The sequence below is a fragment of the Tamandua tetradactyla genome, chromosome 25 (genome assembly GCF_023851605.1).
Source record: "Tamandua tetradactyla isolate mTamTet1 chromosome 25, mTamTet1.pri, whole genome shotgun sequence".
NCBI classification, from domain to species: domain Eukaryota; kingdom Metazoa; phylum Chordata; class Mammalia; order Pilosa; family Myrmecophagidae; genus Tamandua; species Tamandua tetradactyla.
In genome coordinates, this window is record NC_135351.1 from 5,779,957 (window position 1) to 5,800,348 (window position 20,392).

The 20,392-nt window shown below is 46.2% G+C and overlaps 1 protein-coding gene across 2 annotated transcripts in view; it reads right to left on the reverse strand.

Annotated features, from left to right (window-relative positions):
* PXDC1 (PX domain containing 1) overlaps nt 1-20,392 on the reverse strand; it is a 35,011-nt gene that overhangs the window by 3,519 nt on the left and 11,100 nt on the right. Inside the window, exons 2-4 of one of the 2 annotated variants that reach the window (XM_077143504.1) lie at nt 15,839-15,930; nt 14,486-14,603; nt 2,570-2,681 (exon numbers count right to left, since the gene is read on the reverse strand). In XM_077143504.1, coding sequence (XP_076999619.1) covers nt 2,570-2,681; nt 14,486-14,603; nt 15,839-15,930 — 322 coding nt within the window. The remainder of the gene's footprint in view (nt 1-2,569; nt 2,682-14,485; nt 14,604-15,838; nt 15,931-20,392) is intronic. The other variant, XM_077143505.1, reaches the window with a different exon arrangement.

Genomic DNA, 20,392 nt, shown 5'->3' on the forward strand with positions numbered 1-20,392 from the left:
GCTAGCCAGCAACCAACTCCTCATCCTGGGGAGCTCTCTTCTTCCTTTCAACCCCCTGATAAACATTGATCTGGGAACTACACAGCGGTGCTGGGTTAGCCCAGAGGATTCAGGATAATGAACTAATGCACATGCTGAATATATAAATACACACATATTACAACTCCTGACTTCAAAACACAACCAGAGGGCGGGCCACGGTGGTTCAGCAGGTAAGAATGCTTGCCTGCCATGCTCGAGGACCTGGGTTCGATTCCCGGTGCCTGCCCATGTTAAAAAAAAAAAAAAAAACACAACCAGAAGCATGCAGCACTGCAGTGTCACAGAAAAGCCTGCGAAGAGCCAGGGCTGCGCTGGGGACCAGCTCCCTGTGCCTCTGTCCAGACATCCTCTTCCGCTGCCTCTTCCTGAGAAGGCTCCCGCACAAAGGATTCTCGCACCGTCCACGCAGGACACAAGAAGAGAACTGCCAAGAAGAAGCTGCTGCCAGGGCTTGCCATCCTCAGAGCACCGGTGGGGAGGTTGACAGGGAGGCAAGGAGACTCATGGGGAGGCCTTTCCTCCTGGGGCCCGTGGGTCCAGGCATCTGCAGGTGCTGGTGTGTCTATGGAGGGTGGGGCTGGGCCTCAGGTTCCCGGGTTGGGGGGAGGGTTTGGCTCCCAGGTTGCACTCCCCCAGGCTGGGGAGCCTGCACTTGAGGGCCGCCCCTCCACCTGCTCCTGGAATAGCTACTTGGCGACCGCCCCGTGGGACAGCAGGGTCCTCTCCCTTTGGAAGATGGCGGCGCTCAGAGGGGGAAGGCCTCAGTGTCTCGAAGACCCAGGTTTATGATGCCCAAGTTTCTTCTTCCCACGGCCCCACGCAACAGTTTACAGAAGCCACGCGGGAAATGCCTTAGCAGGAGAGTGGGGACCCTGCACCCCCAATAACCAGCTCTGCTGGTCTAAAGCCGTTATGGACCCCAGAAAAGCCATGTTCTTTTAATCCAATCTTGTAGGGGCAGAGCTATTGCAGGTGGGACCTTCTGATTTGGTTGTTTCCATGGAAATGTGATGTACCCAATTCAAGGCGGGTCCTAATTTGCTTACTGGAGTCCTTTAAGGGAGAGGCATTTTTGGGAAAGAACAAATGCTTGGAGTCAGAAAATGCCCCGGTAGATGCTAAGCTAAGAGATGAAATTCAGAGTTTGCCAGAAGAAGCTGAGAGAGGACTCACAGATGCTTAGAGAGGGAAAACAGCCCAGGAGAAGCCAGAAGGACCTACAGCAGCTGGGAGAGCCATTCTGAAACGAACCCAGACGAAGAGGGCCAGCAGACATCACCTTGTGCCTTCCCATGGGACAGGGGAACCCCGGATGCAATCAGCCTTTCTTGAATGAAGGTATCCTCTTGTTGATGCCTTAGCTGGGACATTTTCATAGCCTTAGAACTGTAAATTTGTAACCTAATGAATTCCCTTTGTAAAAGCCAATCCATTTCAGGTATATTGCATTCCAGCAGCTTTAGCAAAGCTAACACCAGCCAAGGACATGGCCTAGGTGAGCTCCCAGTCTGAAGGCGAGAGGGCCTCACCATAGACCCTCTCTTCCCGCCCTAAAAGAGGCTGGTACTTTCTCAGAACACTTGCTAGGACCGGAAATCTGTATCAGTGGCAGGAACCACAGAGAAGACAGGGGCATTCGTGGCTCCTTATCCCCTGGATGGGCCAGCCTCAGGGCCACGTGGCTGCACGGAGAGTCCCTAGCCCATAACTTGAGGAGACTGAAGACTAGCATCCACATGACCCTGTCACCACCCCAGAAGGCCACGCAGCCTGGAGGAGGGACCATCCCTTTGGCTGGGTCCTGAGCCTGGAGAAAGAGCCTGTAAATGCCAAGATCCCCCCTGGGGGGGATGTTTGTTCAAAAAAAAAAATGAAAGTAATCACCCCTTTAGTTGTTAAAACATAGATAGCTGGGTCCCACCCTTAGAATTTCTGATTTAGGAGATCTTTGGTTGGGGTGTGAGGTGGGGAAAAAAAAATGACTCAACATCCCAATAAAAAGAACGGAAATTGCAAAAAGTGTCCAAGAGTTCTCCATGAAATAGGACTGGGTCTAGACTTTTTTACAACTGAGTTTCAGTCAACCTTTTAGTGGGCAATTCTTACGGTATTCAAACTGTTCCTGTCTATGGAGAAAGGTGTCAGTCCTCCACACATCAAAACTTCAGGAAGACAACATTAAAAAAAAAATGAAAGAAAACCAGCTGTCAACCCCAACACCACCTTCTCCAAGAAAAAGGTGAAAAATAAAAGATTTTCCCTCAAACACCCAACTTTTACCTCCCAATTTCCCCTATAGACCCCCTTCACAGCCAGCCATTTGTCAAAGGAACTTTGCCTCAAAAGGTTTACAAATCCAGGCCTCACCGTACTCAAGCAATGGCAAACTTTTAAAATATTTAAAAATATTTAAAGTAAATATCCAGATACAGGCAGGGGGTGAGGGGTGGGGGGAGGGCTCCTGGCACTGACCACCACCCAAGGGGCTGCCTCAGAAACTTGGATATTCAAAACCAGGATAACTTACAGATGTTCCGTGGCATCCACATCCAGATGTTTGTCATTTCCGTTTGGTATGTTGTGGTCAATGACTATAGTTTCTGTGTTTGCTAAACAAAATCCATTGGACCTCATGATTTCTGAAAATCAAAACCAAGAGGGGATGCTCACAAAGGGCTATGGTTAGAGGGCTCTCTCTAAACACAGCAACCAGCATTTCCACCCATCTCCCCAATGTCGCCCTCCACCTACCGTCCCTCACTGCACCCCATCCCCCCACATCAAAGGAATGTTGTGTCCCCTGGGGCCCAACTCAGGGGTCTGCTGTGCAGACAGAGAGGCTGCCTCCCACCTCCACCCTGAGCCCCGCTGCTGAGACCTCCAGAAAGATAAGCTTCCCCACACTGTATTAAGTGGGCTTAATGTAGTCGAATGCTCTACTGCCTACCAGCTGAGTGGCTCTGGACAGGCCACCCCACAACCCTCTGAGTTCTCATCTGTCCCCACACAGGCACAACATCATCTACTGCCCGAGGTGGCCCCAAGGATCAAACGAGACAAACGAACATGTTAAATAAAACAGGTGGGTAGCTTTCGTGTTTTCACTTTAAGTGACTCTGCAAGTAAACAGGATTTTTTTTTCCAAGAAGCATATATTTGGGTAATTTAGAAAAGCCAACAAGGAGTTGCCTCCTTATTGGACTGCCTCCCTTAGCTGTACAGTGTTAGCCTGTAAGGACAGAAGGAAGGAACTGGGAGCGAAGAGTTACATGGGGCTGAAACACCAACAGGTCCTTTGTAATGATGAGCTGCAAACCACACCGAGACCATGGGATTTAGCCTTCTCAACTAAGAATTTCAGAACTACATTAATCTTCAAAGTCCCTTCTAACTCTAAAATCCCACAAACAACTGGAATTCATCATATCCTCTGGTCCATGGAAATAGCAAGTATTGCTTGACTCACTCATAATTATTAAGAACTCGTCAGTGTTTCGTGGAACATCTGGTCAACCCTTTATTTATATTTCCCACGGGGCTAGATTTCCACTCTCTCTCCTGGTCAATCAGTATCTGTAATGCTGGCCCATCCCCTAACCGCAGCATGTAATCAACTGAGTTCCAGGCTTATGATCACCTTTGTCCATCCTCTCAAATCAGGTGCCCTCTGTTTACTTCATCTTAAAAGATATGCCCAAGATAAAATCAAATTCCCGGTGCATTCTCAAGTCCAAGAGACAGTCAGCTTCCCACCGGAGGTTCTAACACACAGCAATACACAGCTCAAAACAGCCCTCCCTTTGGCTCTGCCTCAGCACCTGGTAACAGCAAAGTGGATCTCTTTGTTTCAGGGATTGTTTTATTTTTTTCTTACACCTTAGCATAATTTATATTATTTGATTCCTGTGTATGGACTTACTGTTTTTTTTTTTAATTGCAATTGTTACTTTCTGTTTAGATTACATTTGCATCTTCCTAGATATTTGGTCCTTAGTGTCATGACTTTCTCTCCAGATGAAGAAAGTTAGGGAAATGACACACACAAAAAAAAATGAAGAAAGGAAAACAGAGGGTTTCCTCCTGTCCCCTTAAGGTAACTATTCATGCAGATGTGCCAAGTACTTGCAAAAAATTTCCACTTGACTTTTTTCAGCGGTGACAGCTGCTGTCTCATCAGTCTTTGGTGACACCTTCCAACTCAATCTCTCTCACATGTAACATCAGCACATCACTCACACTTGCCTTTCCCACCCCTAGAAATACTGTGTGCTATGTTGCTGAAGTTCTGCAAGTCTTGAGAAGGAGATCCAGCATCCAATCAAACACTGGTGCTCAGGTCCTCCTCGGCCAACTACCCTTCTCGGTGCCAGAAGGGCAGAATGTCTACTCTGAAAGCCAGGTCCTTCGAAAACAACGAGACCTTAACAAGACAGTAAAACTGCCTCGCCGATCAATTTAAAATGTATCGCAGCACAAAACCACTTTCTTTATTGCTTTTATTAGCTCTGACCCAAATCTGTCTATCTCAAGAAACACATAAAACCTCTTAGCAACCTCAGTACAGCCAACTGACACCCCCTCGTCCCCTTTCTCCCACCTCCTGCCAAGGGAATTTGGGGTTAAAAAAGAAAAGACAAATGTTGCTGCTGCAAAACATTTCTACAAGTTTCTAAAGAGTGCCTTGAATAGGACCCACCTAATATTCTTCAATGTGAAATCTGGAGCTCTAGAACACAGAATCTTTATCAGTCCCAAATTAATAGATTTGTAACAAATCATCTCCTTGGTTGCCTATGGAAATGAAGTCTCATGAGCACCAACTATGGTGTGTTGGCGAGGCCAGGCTGGGTCCTTGATGAACCAACCAACTCAGGTCCTGTCCAGAGAAAGAGAGGGTCTCCCCTAGGCTGGCCTGTTTCCTTAAAGACAACCCTGAGAAGCATCTGTTTCCTCCTGGATCCCACCCTCAGCTCACAGGATAAACCCTAAGATTTCAAACAAGCTTGGGGCAGGCCAGGCCTTGTAGCTGGCAGGTTTGGCAGCATTGTGATAACACTCAAGCTTTTCCTTTTTTAATTCTGGGTTGGACATGGATCGCTTATTGGAAACCCAATTTTCTTTTAATACATAAGCAAATATCAGATCAAGATGTACTTAAAATCGCTGTGTTCCAGTAGCCTTCATTTTTGAAGATGATTGTATAACGAAATAGCCTTGACAATGTGACCGTGCGATTGTGAAAACCTTGTTTCTGATGCTCCTTTTATCCAGGATATGGACAGATGAGTTAAAAAATATGGATAAAAAAATAAATAATAGGGGGAATAAGAGGTAAACTAAATTGGGTAGATTAATACTGGTGGTCAATAAGAGGGAGGGGTAAGGGGTGTGGGATGTATGAGTTTTTCATTTTTCTCTTTATTTCATTTCTGGAGTGATACAAATGTTTTAAAAATGATCACGGTGATGAATGCACAACTATGTGATGATACTGTGAGCCAATGATTGCACATCATGTATGGACTATATGTGTGTGAAGATTTTGTCAATAAAAATATTTCTTAAAAACAAGATGTACTCAAAATCTAGCAAAACATCCCTGTGCCTATGTTAGCTGAAAATGGAGTAGGAATGCAGTGCCGCTTTATATTTGTATTTATTTGGCCACTTGAAAAAATAAGGTTCTAAATAGAGCTGTACAAATTAGCAGTTGTCCACAGGTTAAAAGGAGAAAAAGGCATTTACCACCACGAGCAAGCCTCTAATTATATAGATCACAAGTTTAAGCAGATTGTCTGGTGGTCTGTGCCCCTTCTGCCTTATAATACAGAGAAGACTTAATGAGAGGGTCCCCCTGTAGCTACCCTTCAGGAAGGGACGAAAGGACCTATAGCACCCTGCAAGTAAAAAGTGTACTGGAGATTAACTGCAATGGGACAGGTGAGATCAGCTCACACAAGGCCCATTTGGTGCATCTGCCGGGCACCTGTGGCTGCAGCAGAGAATGGCGAATTCCCAGGAGGCACACAGCAGAGGGGACAGCACATGTGCGGATTTGGTATCAGGAAAGCTGAGTTCAAACTTCAGTTCTGTGACTCAGTGACTCAGTGGAAGATGCTACTTCTCGCTCAGTTTCTTCATCTGTAAAATGGGAGCACAGTGTCCAACCCTCAAGGGCACGGGTGTACATTCCTGAGATGATGTGCGTGATGTCGAAGAACACAAGTTGGCACTTTCATCAGTACCATCTTCGCTGCTGATACAACATGAGGAGCAGAACTGACGGAAACGTCAGGGTTTCAGAAAAACTATGGCAGGTCGAGGTCTAGCCTTAAGGACACTTGATATGTGAGTTTTTCCTGAGACGTTAGTTTGCTCCCCAGCCCAAAAGTCACTGGGCAATTTAATGATTTTAAGCAAATACAGGACTGGCTCTGTAAAACTTCCACGTTCAAGGTACTAACATTTTGTCACGTATTTTTTTTCATAGGAAGAGCCCTGAATTTTAATTTAATTTAATTTTAACTTCTTAATTTTGAACTAAATTTAGGATTACAGAAGAGTTGCAGAAATAGTATAACTCCCATACATTCCTCACATTGTCATTTAAATAGCTGTGGCACAAGGATCAAAACCAGGAAATGAACATTGGTATAATACCATTATCTAAACTAAGGACTCTTTCAAATTTCACCAGTTTTAGTAATATTTTAATATTCTTTCATTAACAGTTAACGAATGCACCACACCAATACTATGGGTCAATGGGTGGGGGCAGGGGGAGGGATAAGGGGTATGGGGAGGATTTGGGTTTTACTTTTATTCCTTTCTGGAGCAATGAAAATGTTCCAAAATGGATCATGAGGATGTATGCACAACTAGGTGATGATACTGTGAGCCAGTGAGTGTATACTTCAGATGGTTTGTATGGTGTTGAGTAGGTCTCAATAAAACTGTATTAAGAAAAAAAACTGCACAGCCCCCAAGAGGAAAAAAAAAATGTCAACAGTTTTTTCATTGTCCTTTCTTCCGCTTCAGGATCTGAGCTGGGATCCCATGTGGCATTTAATCAGCGTACCCATCTCCTGTGACCTCCGACATTTCTGTCTTCCCTGACTGTGCAATTTTGGAGTACTGGCCACTGAGGCCCCTCAACTTGGGTCTGAGTCTGATGTTTTCTAATGACTCAAATGAAACTGTACATTTTTGCCAAAAAAAAAAAGCCAGAAAGGACATGTCCTCATCAACACACCCAAATCATGGGGATGGTGATGCTGATATGTCTTATTTATGAGACGCTGGCTGGGAGGTTCCTTTGTAGTTAACAAACATCTTAGGAGAGACACTTTAAGATTGTAAAATCCTGTTTCTCCTTAAACTATCGCCCACTAATTGGCGGATCTTTTCTGCAGTGATCATTATTGTGGTATATGCGTAAGGTGACTATTTTTCCACTGACGCGAGGTCTCTATATGCCCCCAAATGCCACCAGTCCTTCATCTTATTAATTTATACATTTTTTTCAGCATTTAGCCTCAAGGCTGTCAAAGTATAGCTGTTCTCCCTTTCAAATCTTCTCTCCCAGTATATTCTCACTGCACTCCAAAAAAAGAAAACTGAAAACAACGCCTCGCTATTAGTTGGCTAGCTGTCTAACGGCTACCCCTGTGCAGTAAAAACTAAGGTTGGGCCTGGACGGCTGCTTGACTAATGAAAACTGAAATTATAACTCACTTCGAGTTCAGATCTTGTGGCTGAACTTGATTAGTCCACGAGGCCAGATAAAGGCTGAACGTGAGCTTCCCTTTTATGGGGCCATGATACAGAAAGCCTTCCAATTTTTATTTTCTTAGGGTTTGAGGAGCTTTCTGATTAACATAAGGGAAAAAAAAAATTCACGGTTGTACTGGTCCAAAGCATACACCGAAAAGGCCACGGTCTTATTCCCAAGGACCCTGGGGTGGCCCCAGGGTGTTGAAATGGAGCGCAGGGTCCATGGTCCACCAGCGAGAGGCTGGCGCCATCTAGTGGAGGCGCTGACCACTGCCCAGTTTTAGCGTCTGAAGAAGAAAAGGCACCCACAGTAGGGCTCCCCACCTGTCCCCTGTGGCCACCTGCATACGAAGGCACTGGGAAACTGAGGAAGCGGGAAGGAGTATGAGGTTGGGGTGAGTTACAGCAGAACAAGGAAGTCTTCTTCAATTAATGACAATGAGGAAAGATGATGGGAGAAGAAGGCAGGCTCCACTCCCTCCACAGGCCAGAGAGGCACCAGGGGTGGGGGGTGGGGTGCAAGGAGCAGGGGACAAGGTCCAGTGTGGAAGGTTCTATGGGTGACAGCCTCGGACTTTATCCTTAGGGGAAGAAAGGTTCAAGTCTGCAAATGCTGAGAACATGTCTGAATGCAGGAAATCAGAGTTTAAGATGATGACATCAGTATTCACGAGATGTCCTGGGGCGAGGGGAAGGCTGATGAAGACACGTGGAAGTTCTGGTAGGTGCCACTGGTCCCAGATGCTGGAGTTCCAACCCTGGGGAATCCACGAATCCATAAACACTCTCAACACGGAATAGGGACTGAATAATACAACTTACCGCCAGTGGGCTAATTTTTCAAAGGCACTTAGGAAAAAGCATTCCTGAATTTACCACGCTTTGTTGCCTCACCCTCTCACTCTGAACAATAAAAGCACAACTTGCATCGTGTCAGAACCCCACCTGACACGCACGTACACACATGCACACACGCATGTGTGCATACACTGTGTTAATGTCAGGATGCACGGGTTCAAAGTGAGGCAGAGGATAAAATAGGTGCAAAGATGGAAGGGTTGGGAAATATTAGAGAAATCCCCAGGGCAGGGAGCGTGGGGGAAATGCCCAGCTGAGGACCCCTGCACCCCACCAGAACCCATCACAGCCTCTCCAGCCTCTGCTTCTCACTGTTATGAGGCAGTCTTAGCTGAGCACAGATCCGCCTGCTGCCACTTGCTGTCCCAGCCCCTAGACCATACAGGAGTCTAACCCCCACCTGCCTGGGGACGTCCCCCATGCTGTGATGGCCTGCATACAGCCAAGGGGGCACTCAGTCCTCCTCCTCAGTGTCCCCTCTCCTCCAGGTGCATCGGCCCCATCTCTGGACCCTTGCCCTTCCTCCCTGCTTTCCCTGGATGCAGTGACCCGTCTTCTATGTTCCTCTCAAGATGCAGCATTCAGGTCCAAGCCTGACCTCCCAGGTGCCACACTGAGGCTTGGACATGCACGAGAGGTCTCCAGTAGCAAGTGAAAGCCTCTGTCCTTGCAGAGAGACATGAAGAACATATTTGAAATTTATAAACACAGGACTCGACACTGACCCATGTTAAATTTCATCTCATTCCTCTCTCAGTCCTTTAGGATGAACAGAGGCACATGCTCAACCAAGTGATCAATTAAAAACAAATGTGGTGGACAGAGAGCTGCAGATGGCAGGGGGTTGTTTCTCTGAATGACGACTTCACCCGGAGCATCTCCACCCAGCTGTAAGACGGCTTCTTCATCCTTCTAGTCAACCTAAATCAGCTGAATGATCTAATGGTCCATCACCTCCCATCAATGCAAGGCTTTATAAAGGATCCTGTTTGTGCTCCCATTTGCTCACTGTTAGAGCAAAGCACAGACATTAGAGCCTGGCCCAAAGAAAGGATGTTTCCTGGTGCTTCAGGCTACAGAACCCAAAACCCAATCTGACGATTAGGATTTCAGAGTTTTCCCCAAGCTTTCAGGATTAGGATCCAGACACCCAACCGAGGTAAATGACTGCCATGTGCACTCTCCTATAAAGGTTTCAGATAAGAGATACCAGCTAGGACAAGCCCCTCCTTGTCTATTTAGAACACACAGGAATCTACCTCATGTAACCATCAAAACCAGCAGATACAAAGCCTACATGTTCTGCATCTACCGAGATGACCATGTGGCTTTTAAATTTCATTTTAAAAGGTGATGCATTATAGTGATTATTTTCCTTATATCGAATCACCCTTGTGTTCCTGGGATAAAGCCCACTTGGTTATGGTGTACAAGCCTTTTTAATATGCTGTTGGATTTGATGTGTTCATATTTTGTTGAGGTCTTCTCCATCTATGGTTATGAGGGAAACTGACCTGTAATCCATCTTCTTTCCTTAGGGTGACTTTATCTGGTTTTGGTATCAGGGCAATGCCAGCCTCATAAAATGAGTAAGGAAGACTTCCCCAGCTTGTCTGACTCTGCCAGGGCTGCTCTAACAAATATCCCAATGGGCTGGCTTGACCAAAAGGAATTGTTGATTGATCTCAGGGCTTTGGAGGTTAGAAGTAAAAAAATCAAGGTGGCAGCAAGGCCATGCTTTCTTCCTGAAGTCTGTGGTTTTCCTTCTGTACTGATTTCTAGCTTCATCCCACTGCAGTCAGATAATATACTTTGCCTAGGCTCTATCCTTTTAAATTGACTGAAACTTATTCTGTGACCCAGTATGTAGTCTATCCTGGAGAATGTCCCGTGCACACTTGAGTAGGAGGTGTAGTCTGCTGTTGTGTGGAGAGTGCAATATGTCTGCTATATTTATGGTATCGTTCAAGTCCTCTATTTCCTTATTGATCTTCCATCTAGATGTTCTATCCATTATGGAAATTGGTGTTTTGAAGTCTCCAATGATTACTGTAGGAGTGTATGTTTCTCCTTTCAGTTTTGCCAAGCAGTGCCTCAAGTACTTGGGGGCTCTGTGATTAGGTGCATATACATTTGTAATTGTCATATCTTCTTAGTGAATTAACCCTTTTATTAATATACAGTGTCCTTCTTTGTCTCTTGTAACAGTTTTTGTCTTAAAGTCCATCTTGTCTGATATAGGATAGCCACCTCAAGTCTTTTGGTTACTATTTCCATGGAATATTTTTTTCCATTCTTTCACTTTCAACTTATTTGTACCTTTGGGTCTAAGGTGAGTCTCTTTTTAAACATCTTTAGTTGAATCATGCTTTTGTATCCATTTTGCCGATGTCTGCCTTCCGGTTGGACAGTTTAATCCATTTACATTCAGAGTAATTACTGACAAGACAGGGCTTACTTTAGCCATTTTACCATTTGTGTGTTGTATGTCTTAAACCTTTTTTGTCCCTCATTTCCTCTATTCCTACCTTCTTTTCTGTACAGTTGATATTTTATAGTAACATAGTCTGATCCCCTTCTCATTTAATTTGCTGTATAATTTTTATACATTTTTATTGTGGTTACTATGGAGCTTGAAGTTAATATCCAAAATCTATAATCATCCAGCTTGAATAGATACCAAGTTAGCTTTAATAGCACACACAACCTCTATTCTGTACCCATCCTATATCCCCTCTTTACATATTTTCTCATTCACAAACTATATCTTTATACTCTGTGTGCTAAAAACATAGAAACATAATAATTTTTTCATATCCATATATTTTTCATATATAGCACAGATAATGTAAGGAGTAAAAAAGCAGAGCTACACACCACGTTTACAGATGGTGATAACTTTACTGTGAACTTTCTTTCTTCATGTGGCTTCAAGTTACTGATTTGTGTCCTCTGTTCATCCTGAAGTGCTTTCAGTATTTCTTTGAGGGCAGGTCTAATGATAATGAACGTCCTCAGCTTTTGTTTAGCCAGGAATATCTCAATTTTTCCCTCATTTTTTAAAGGACAGATATGCCAAAATTCTTGGATGACAACTTTTTTCCTTCAATACTTTGTGTCATTTCACCACCTTCTCACTTCCACAGTTCCTTTCAAAAATGTTCTAATTCCTCCTTTGGTTCATACATCATTTTCCTGTTTCCTTTCCTTCTTTGCCCATGTTTTACGTTAGCTCACTAAACTTATTTAGGGGAGTTGACTTAATGTCTTTGATTAGTTGCTCCAATGTCTGGGCTTCCTCAGGGATAGCTTATGTCACTTTAGATTGTCCCTATGAATTGAGCATCTCCTTCTGTTTCTCTGTATGCCTTGTGATGATTTTGTTGAAGTCTGGACATTTGACTATTTGGTGTGTGAGCTCTAGAAGTCAGATTCTCCCCTTTCTACTCCTGCTGTTTTGTTTTTTTTTTTTAATTTTTGTTTCATTTTGGCTCTGATTATTGAAGGCTATAGTGCAGACTGGCTGTGCTGAGGCTCTCCAATGCTTAGTTCAGTTTATACCAAACCTTTATATCAGCCTGCCCTGAACAATGAGGTTTCTGTTAGGTCTTTCTGAGCATGCGTCTTGCCCTGGGCAAGTGTGGTGACTTTCAAAAATTCCCCAGAATGTGCAAAGGTTCCTGGGTGTCCTAATTTCCACTCCAAAAAAAAAAAAGGAATTCTCTCCAGCATCTTCTCCTGGGGTCCAGTCACTGAACTTTATGTCTTGATCTCAGTTTTGCCCCAAGAGGCTGTGGTCTGCTTGACGCCACACCTTGGCTCTCTACCACTCCTTTGAACCACTTCTCCACCTGGGTGGTCCCTGGTTTAGGTGACCCAAATGAGGGCTTTTTGTCAGTCCTTCGGAGAGTGGGTAGGAGTGAACACACAAGCACGCTAAATCTACGCAGTAGATGTGCTGCTAACCAGAAACCTGGGACCCACTTTGGTAACATGAAGTGTCGCACTGGGAACACAGGCTGCTTAGCTGCAGCCTGTCCCATGGACGGCTGCTCTGAACTGGAGAAGGGGGAGCCAGGACCAGTGGAAGCCCCCAGAGCTTTCCCACCATTTTCAGGTTTTCCTTTTCCTGATTTACCATTTGCTGGGCTATTGTCTACCTTCGACTGGGAAAGTTTGGTGTAGCAAATTTTGCTTTCTTCCCTATGTTTCTGTAGGTGGGAGATAATCACCAGGGACCGCTTAACCTTTACATCTACCCTGCTCAAACACGATCGTATCTACAAAAGCATCATTTCCATTCCAAGTGCTCATACTGTCCATGTAGCCAGTTCACTCAAGCACACCGTTAGGAATCTCCTTCTTGTGGCATGTAACTCAAGAAGATCAGTCACTCCAGCAGTTTGCCCACCTCTGTCTCCCTTTCACGATGACCAAACTTCCCTTAGTACACAGGTCTGGGCTCATATGGCCCCTCATCTATTGACTTCTGCATCAACTTCTCTCTGAGCTTTCCTTTTCCATCCCACCTCTCCTTTATCCTGCATTCAGAAATGGAGTGATAGACACAGAATCTCTCCTTCCTACAGACTGCCTTCCTGTATTAGCAAGTTGTATCTTCTCTTATCTTGGCCTCTGCTCACTTTCCACCCAGCAAACTCTGCATGGCTCCACTTAAATGTTACCTGGTGGGCCAAAACAGACTTAACAGAGCCTGGGTCAACAACAACACTGAGACTCCTAGAACAGTGCTCTTTTCCTACAAAATACTCCTCAGCAGATACAAGTCAAATGTAATGACACATGCAACCCAGGTCCCATGAAGGTGCCAAACAGGTTCCCTTCTTCATCATCTAACCCACAGGTGAGCTGGCCAGCCGAGGACGGCACACTCCTATCTGTTGATGGTTCGATCTTATTGTTCCTGATCTCTGCCTTTTTACATGCTAGAAGCACAGTCCAGGGTCAGGTCTAACAATGCCTAAATTGTGGGTTTTCTTCTCTGTCCAGGCTGTCCTAAAACCAAGAGCCAAGTTCAGTGCCATAGTACACCAGCTAGTTTATGCTAGAATGCTAGATGTATGGATTCCCGTAGCTTGCCTCAAAATGCCTCATTAATGTTTTCATCATTATACTATTTCTTAAGTAGGTTCTGTTTTATATGCTAAAAATATCCCTTTGGAAGCAGGAAGAAAGTAAATTGTAGATCGTTAGAAATCAAACTGTTTAATAAAAGTTAGGTATCTGTCTGTCACCCATTATTTTTACAGTTCTATTCAATTTTTTTTCCATATCCCAACGTGTCATCGTCAGGTCCATGTGTCAGCTGGGCCAAGTGGTGGTACCTGTTTGGTTGGGCAAGTGCTGGCTGGTCTGCTGCAATGAGGACATTTCATAAAATTAAATCATGATCACATTGGCTACATCCACAGCTGATTCCATTTGTAATCGGCCAAGGGGAGGGAGTGTCTTCTGCAATGAGTGATGCTCATTCTAATCACTGGAAGGCTTTTAAGAAGGATTCAGAAGAGACAGGCTCTCTTCCTGCTTCGACTGGCGAGCCTCTCCTGTGGAGTTCGCCCAGGCCCTCCATCGGAGTCGTCACCTTCACAGCCTGCCCTGCGGATTTTGGACTCTATGTTCCCATGGTTATGTGAAACACTTTTATAAATTTTATATCTACAGATATTTCCTGCTGATTCTGTTTCTCTAGAGAACCCTAGTTAATATACAAGGGTAGAAGGTTTCTGGAAAACCACAACCATCCATGGCAGGATTCCCCATCTCCCCAGATACCCCCTGTAGCTCTTACCTGATATTTTAACCGGACTCTGAAAGCTGGGCTGAATTTTATGGACATTATCATTTTTTAACACTTGATCCAAAGGAGATCTTTCAAAGAAGGTGAGCACAACTTCTGACCTAGAATACTAGGAAGAGATGCAGTAATTACTAAAAATCAGCACTTCCCACCTGTCGGTGCCGTGTTGTCCCAAGGAGGACAGTGCACCTTCCTGGGTTCCATCAGACCCTTGGGGCCCTCTGCGCTTTTCAGGTACCCTCCAGGGCTGACTGCACTGATAATAACACAATCATAGCACACTTCTAAGAGATTTAGGGTCCATGTAAAAAAGGTGGCCAAAATGCAAAGCAGTAAGGATATGATGTGTTAATAAACTAATAGCTATTTTTCATTGCATGCTTTGTATGTGCCAGGGGTTTACAGTTTCCCTTCTTTACAAGTAACCATGAGCTGTGACAACTGTCCTCATTTTGCAAATGGGGAAATAGAGGCTTAAAGGTTATGTATATCTGCCTGACTGCTGAGTGCAGGCTCAACTATCACTAGCATACACAGCCCATAAACTCAACCTAAAAGGGAGCTAAGGACGCATGTGCATGGATGTTCAAGGCAACTTTATTGGCAAAAGGGGGAAACAACCCAAGTGTCCCTCGACAGAAAAACAGGTAAGTAAAATACAGTGTATCCATATAATGAAATATTAGGCAGCCATCAAAAGGAATGAAGTTTTGGCTCATGCTACAACATGGATGAACCCTAAAAAACTAAGCATCCTGAGTGAAATATCTGAACTAGGTAAATACACAGAGACAGAGCGTCAAACAGAGGTTACCAGGGGCTGGGGGGCAGCATGAATGGGGAGTTATTGCTTAATGGGTACAGAGTTAGTGTTTGGGGTGATGGAAAGGTTTAGGTAACGGATGCTGGTGATGGCAGTGCAACACTGTGAATATAATTAATGCCACCCAGTTGTACTAAAAGTGATTAAAATGGAAACATTTTTGTTGTATATATTACCAAAAATATATATTTTAAAGGGAGCTGATAGCCAAATCTAGAGCAATATCACCCACCAATGTCAGATACTTCTTGTGTTCTCAAATCCCTTCAGTGGCAAGAAAGCAAAAGCCTACTGAAGCCAGAGAGACCCCCATGTCCTTCAACGCCACACCTCCTAAGACCCCTCATTTTCCAAAGAGGACAAAACAGTCACCAGCGTCTTCCTTGCACCTCCCCTCCATATCCCCCAGTTCTTGCAGGGGGGAAACCATGGGGCTACGTGGAGGGTCGAAGCCAGCAGGCTCATTTTGTGGACGACAGCCACCCCTGCGCCTTCCCCAGCCCGGTTCTGGATGCACTTACTTTACATGGCATGCTGATGACTGCCTTCAGCAGCTTCTCCACCTCGTTCAGCCTGGTCTCTATATCGTGGGCATCCTTTATGGCCACCAGTCCTAGAGAATTGAGATGGAGATGCCAGGAGTCAGAAAAAACAAGCCTACCAACAAGCCAGGAAGTGTATTTAAACCAAACACGGGGAGCGGGAGGTATGCCCTCTCCCGCCTGGTTTGGGAATGTTCACTCAGGCTCATGGACGTAAAGCTCTCTCCACGAACTCCTGCTCTGAACTCCTCCATAACGAGTGATCTACATCTGTGCTGGGGTCAGGGCCGCTGATCCAAAGAGATTCGCTGGGGAGGCTGGAAAGCACCCTTTGGAGATGGCCAGAGCTAAGTGGGGAGCCCTTGCAGGCCTCTGCAAGACTGGGGGCTGCAGTGAGAAGGAGGTGGGCCAAAGCCACTCACCCCGGCAGCACACAGAAGGGCGAGCTCTGCTGGCTGTAACTGAGGAGCCCCGAAGCCCTCCCTCAGGCGCGCGCGCACGCACACACACGGACCTAGTATTGAGACAAGTCATTGAGGCTGGGAAGGCAAAACCACCTGCACAGAGAAAACCTATGTGGGCACAACTTGTGGCATTTCCTGGAATCTGAGTCTTTTCCCTCTTTCCTAGTTTTGGTTAGCAGGAATCTGGTGTGGCTGCTGGTGAGAGGACTGGGCTGTCTGCGGTACAATCCCACCACCTTAAAACATTCTAGCTTGTGACATGGAGACTGGGGGGCTTTCTCATCTCCCCACAAGCAGTGTGTAACCCAAATCTTCCCACCTCAGGTTCCCACTATAATCCCACACCACATTTGTTAGCGTGGTGTTTGGAGCTGACATACCCAAGAAAAACATGTCATTGAACTCAGTCCATTCCTGTGGGTGTGAACCCACTGGGTACAGGCCTTTTGATGAGGTGACTTCAGTGAAGGTGTGGCCCACCGCACTCAGGATGGGTCTTAATCCTAGTACTGGAGCCTTTTACAAGCAGAATGAAATTTAGGAGAGAAAGTCACAGGAAGTTAGAAGCTGAAATTCAAGGGAGCCCAGAAGAGAATGGAGAGGCCAGGAGAGGCCACCATGTGCATTGTCACGTTACAGGAGCCGAGGGCCGAGGGTCACCAGCAGCCAGCCCCAGAATGCTTCCATAGGAAGAAAGCAATGCCTTGGTGATGCCTTGATCTGGACTTTCTCTTAGCCTCAAAACCATGAGCTAGCAAACTCCCATTGTTTAAGACCATCCCATTGCACGGCATTTGCTTGAGCAGCCAAGGAAACTAAAATAATTCGCTTCCTGGAGGTAGAGGTAATGAAATCCCCAAGTACTAGGCAACCTCCCATACTGGGAGTGACTCTGGGTGACAGTCCTGTGAGCGCCTGTCAATCCATTGCGGTCTCACTCCTAGAACTGCCATCAATCACTGAATCCAAGTTCTTCAGAAGTTCCGGTTTTGCTTCATTTCATAGGGAAAGGGGTTGTTCATTTTCCGGTCAAATGATTGCTATATGAGAGAAAAATAATTTCTTAAAATTAAGAGGCCCCAGAACAAATGATGCCCAGAGACTTCTACTAGAGGCTCCATGGACAAAAGGGCAGGACCATCTCTGAGCACGCATGGGACTCCCTGCACGGGTGTCTGTTTGTCAAGACAACTGTGGTAGTTAGATTCAGTTGTCAACTTGGCCAGGTGAAGGCACCTAGTTCTGTTGCTGTGGACATGAGCCAATGGTACATGAACCTCATCTGTTGCTGATTACATCTGCAGTAGGCTAGGAGGCGTGCCTGCTGCAATGAATGACGTTTGACTTAATTGGCTGGTGCTTAAATGAGAGACTCAAGGTAGCACAGCTCAAGCAGCTCAGCATACCTCATCTCAGCACTCACAGCTCAGCCCAGGCCTTTGGAGATGCAGAAAGGAATCACCTGGGGAAAGTTGTCGGAACCCAGAGGCCTGGAGAGAAGGCCAGCAGAGATCACCCTGTGCCTTCCCACATAAGAAAGAACCTCAGATGAAAGTTAGCTGCCTTTCCTCTGAAGAACTAACAAAACAAATCCCCTTTTATTAAAAGCCAATCCGTCTCTGGTGTGTCGCATTCCGGCAGCTAGCAAACCAGAACACCAAGAGATGGAGCTGGACTCATCCCCTGACTGCCCAGAGCCCACACCGGAGGCACCCTTCCCGGATCCTGCCGTGCACAAGCAATGCTGCTGGGAGCAGCTGACCCTTGTGTCCCCCACCTTGCATCCCCGGCCATGCAGGGAACAAGTGACAGAGGCGGCGAGGGTGGAGGCACTAAGTCCCACAGTGAAAAGCCTCCGTACCCAACTCCTGGGCACACACCTAAACATCACACCCCGGCACCAAGAAAAGCGCTGCTCCCTTTTCCCTCTCTGCCACCACACGCCTCTTTCTGCTGGGGGAAGCAGGGAGAGGCGGGAGGAAAAAAAGAAAAAGCCCAGACAACCAGGTTCTCAGGATATCTTATCCCCAAGCTCTGAATCCTTTGCTGAGAATTTCGAATATTTATATACTGCAATACATTACTTTATGTGTGTATATATACTGCTCTTCGCACCAAAATGATTTGATTCTCAGCTTGCCACAGGCAAGTCTACAGAGGAAAAGTGGGCCAACTCAAAATGCTCTGAAAAGGTTGTTTACAGGGACAACTGTATCGACCACCATCAAAATGTTCTTTGTTCTAAGACAAGTAAAACTACTGTCATATTTCAACTTTTGGTACAGCTAGAATATTAGTTTTAGATAGGTCAGATTTGAGATAGGGTGGTTGTATTTTTACATTCTACACGGATGATATATAGGAAGATTAGCCTCAAACAGTCAACATACACAGCACATTCATACCTGTAGCAAAGGGCACAAGGCAGAATTCAACAATTTAAAATTTTTATAAGACATTTATAACTCTTGTACCTTTGCTTCCAGGGTTACATCTTTTTTGCTACATCTTCGATTAACGTTGGGTTATAATCTCCGAGGGCAAACACCAGGGAAGCAAACTCATTCCACTCTAAATTTATCTTCCTTTAGGACTGTCAGATAACAACAAATAAAAATCCAGGATACCTAGTTAAATCTGCATGTGAGATAAACAGTGAATACTTTTGCAGAGCTTACATAGAATCTAACTGGGTGTCTCTGTGTCACCTTTCCGACCCATTTCCCAGAATGAAATACAGTAAGGCCAGGCGTGTCTGGAAATGATGTCAGCGTTTCAGCTCGGCCCACAGACTGCCCGCAATCTGACCCCAGCCCTCCAGATCGCCCGTGTGTCCCTGTGGCCGACCCCCCACACCTTCCCGCCCGGCACACGGACACAGCCCCCCGAACACAAACGCAAACCTGCGCCGGCTCTGGGAGGACCATCCGGACGGCCTTCTCCATCCCGGCATAACGCCAGCAGGCAAGGCCGGCCCCACACCAGGCCCCAGGGCCCGGCTCTGCCCCAGCACCCAGAAAGCTACAGCCCCACCTCAGCAGCACTGCCACCCCACCTTGGCCTGTGCGTCAACCATGCCAGCTGGGAGAACCTGGGGACAGAGGCACCCTCGGCCCCTTCCTGCTCTCAGCATGCAGCCTGGCACCTGCTGCACGCTGGCTGCTGGCGGACGGAATCGAGGTGCGACAGAAATCAAGTGTTTGTGACCTCCCTGGGTGTGCTTCATCTTTCCCACGGGGGGTGGGGGGGATGGGGGGACTGGAATCCTCTGCACACCTCTCAGCATCACCTGCTTCTCGGGACCACCCATAGGCTTGCGCAAGGCAGACCCCACCTGCCCGCTGGAGACAAGCCCGGGAGACACCCGGAGGCAGCAGCCTTCCCGATTTTAACGTATTCGTGGCCACATGCAGAGCTGTACCGCCTCCTTTTATGTTTGCTGAAGGGAAGCCAAATGGTCCTCACTGGAAACGTAAACATGTTTGATAGCAGAAGGAGGCTGAGGACACTTAGGTGGGGAAAAGGGAAGTTGCTCCAATCCCTGCCTTGCAAGGACAGGTTTTTGTTAAAGCTCTGGGTTCTTTAACCAAGAGCTTATTTAGCTCTGGGCCCTCAGGGGGCACCGTTTTCATTTAATTCCCCATCAGGGCTTTCCAGGTAACCACCAAGATGCTTAAGGTGTCCTCCTCCTTTCTCCACGGGAACCCACCCACCCGAAGGACACGGAGCACAACCCAAAAGCTGAAGACGTGTGATGCCACCCTACAGACACCCCACAGGGCTCCCCATGCCGGCTCCCCGAGGAGGGGCAGTTCAGGCAGTCGGGGCACAGCAGGGCTCGCCCCTAGCCCAGCGGCTCTGTCTCTAAAACACACATTTCCCTCCTCTTCATGACCCCAGACATGCTACCCTCAGATTATTTCAAAAATGTTTCCCTAACAGATGGATGGGTATATTGAATGTGGAAGAAAGCAATAAAAACAGAAAACAACCGGGACCACACTGCAGAAAGAGAACACATCTTCATTTTGAAACATCTCACCATTCCATACTTGCTGGGGTTTCTGCC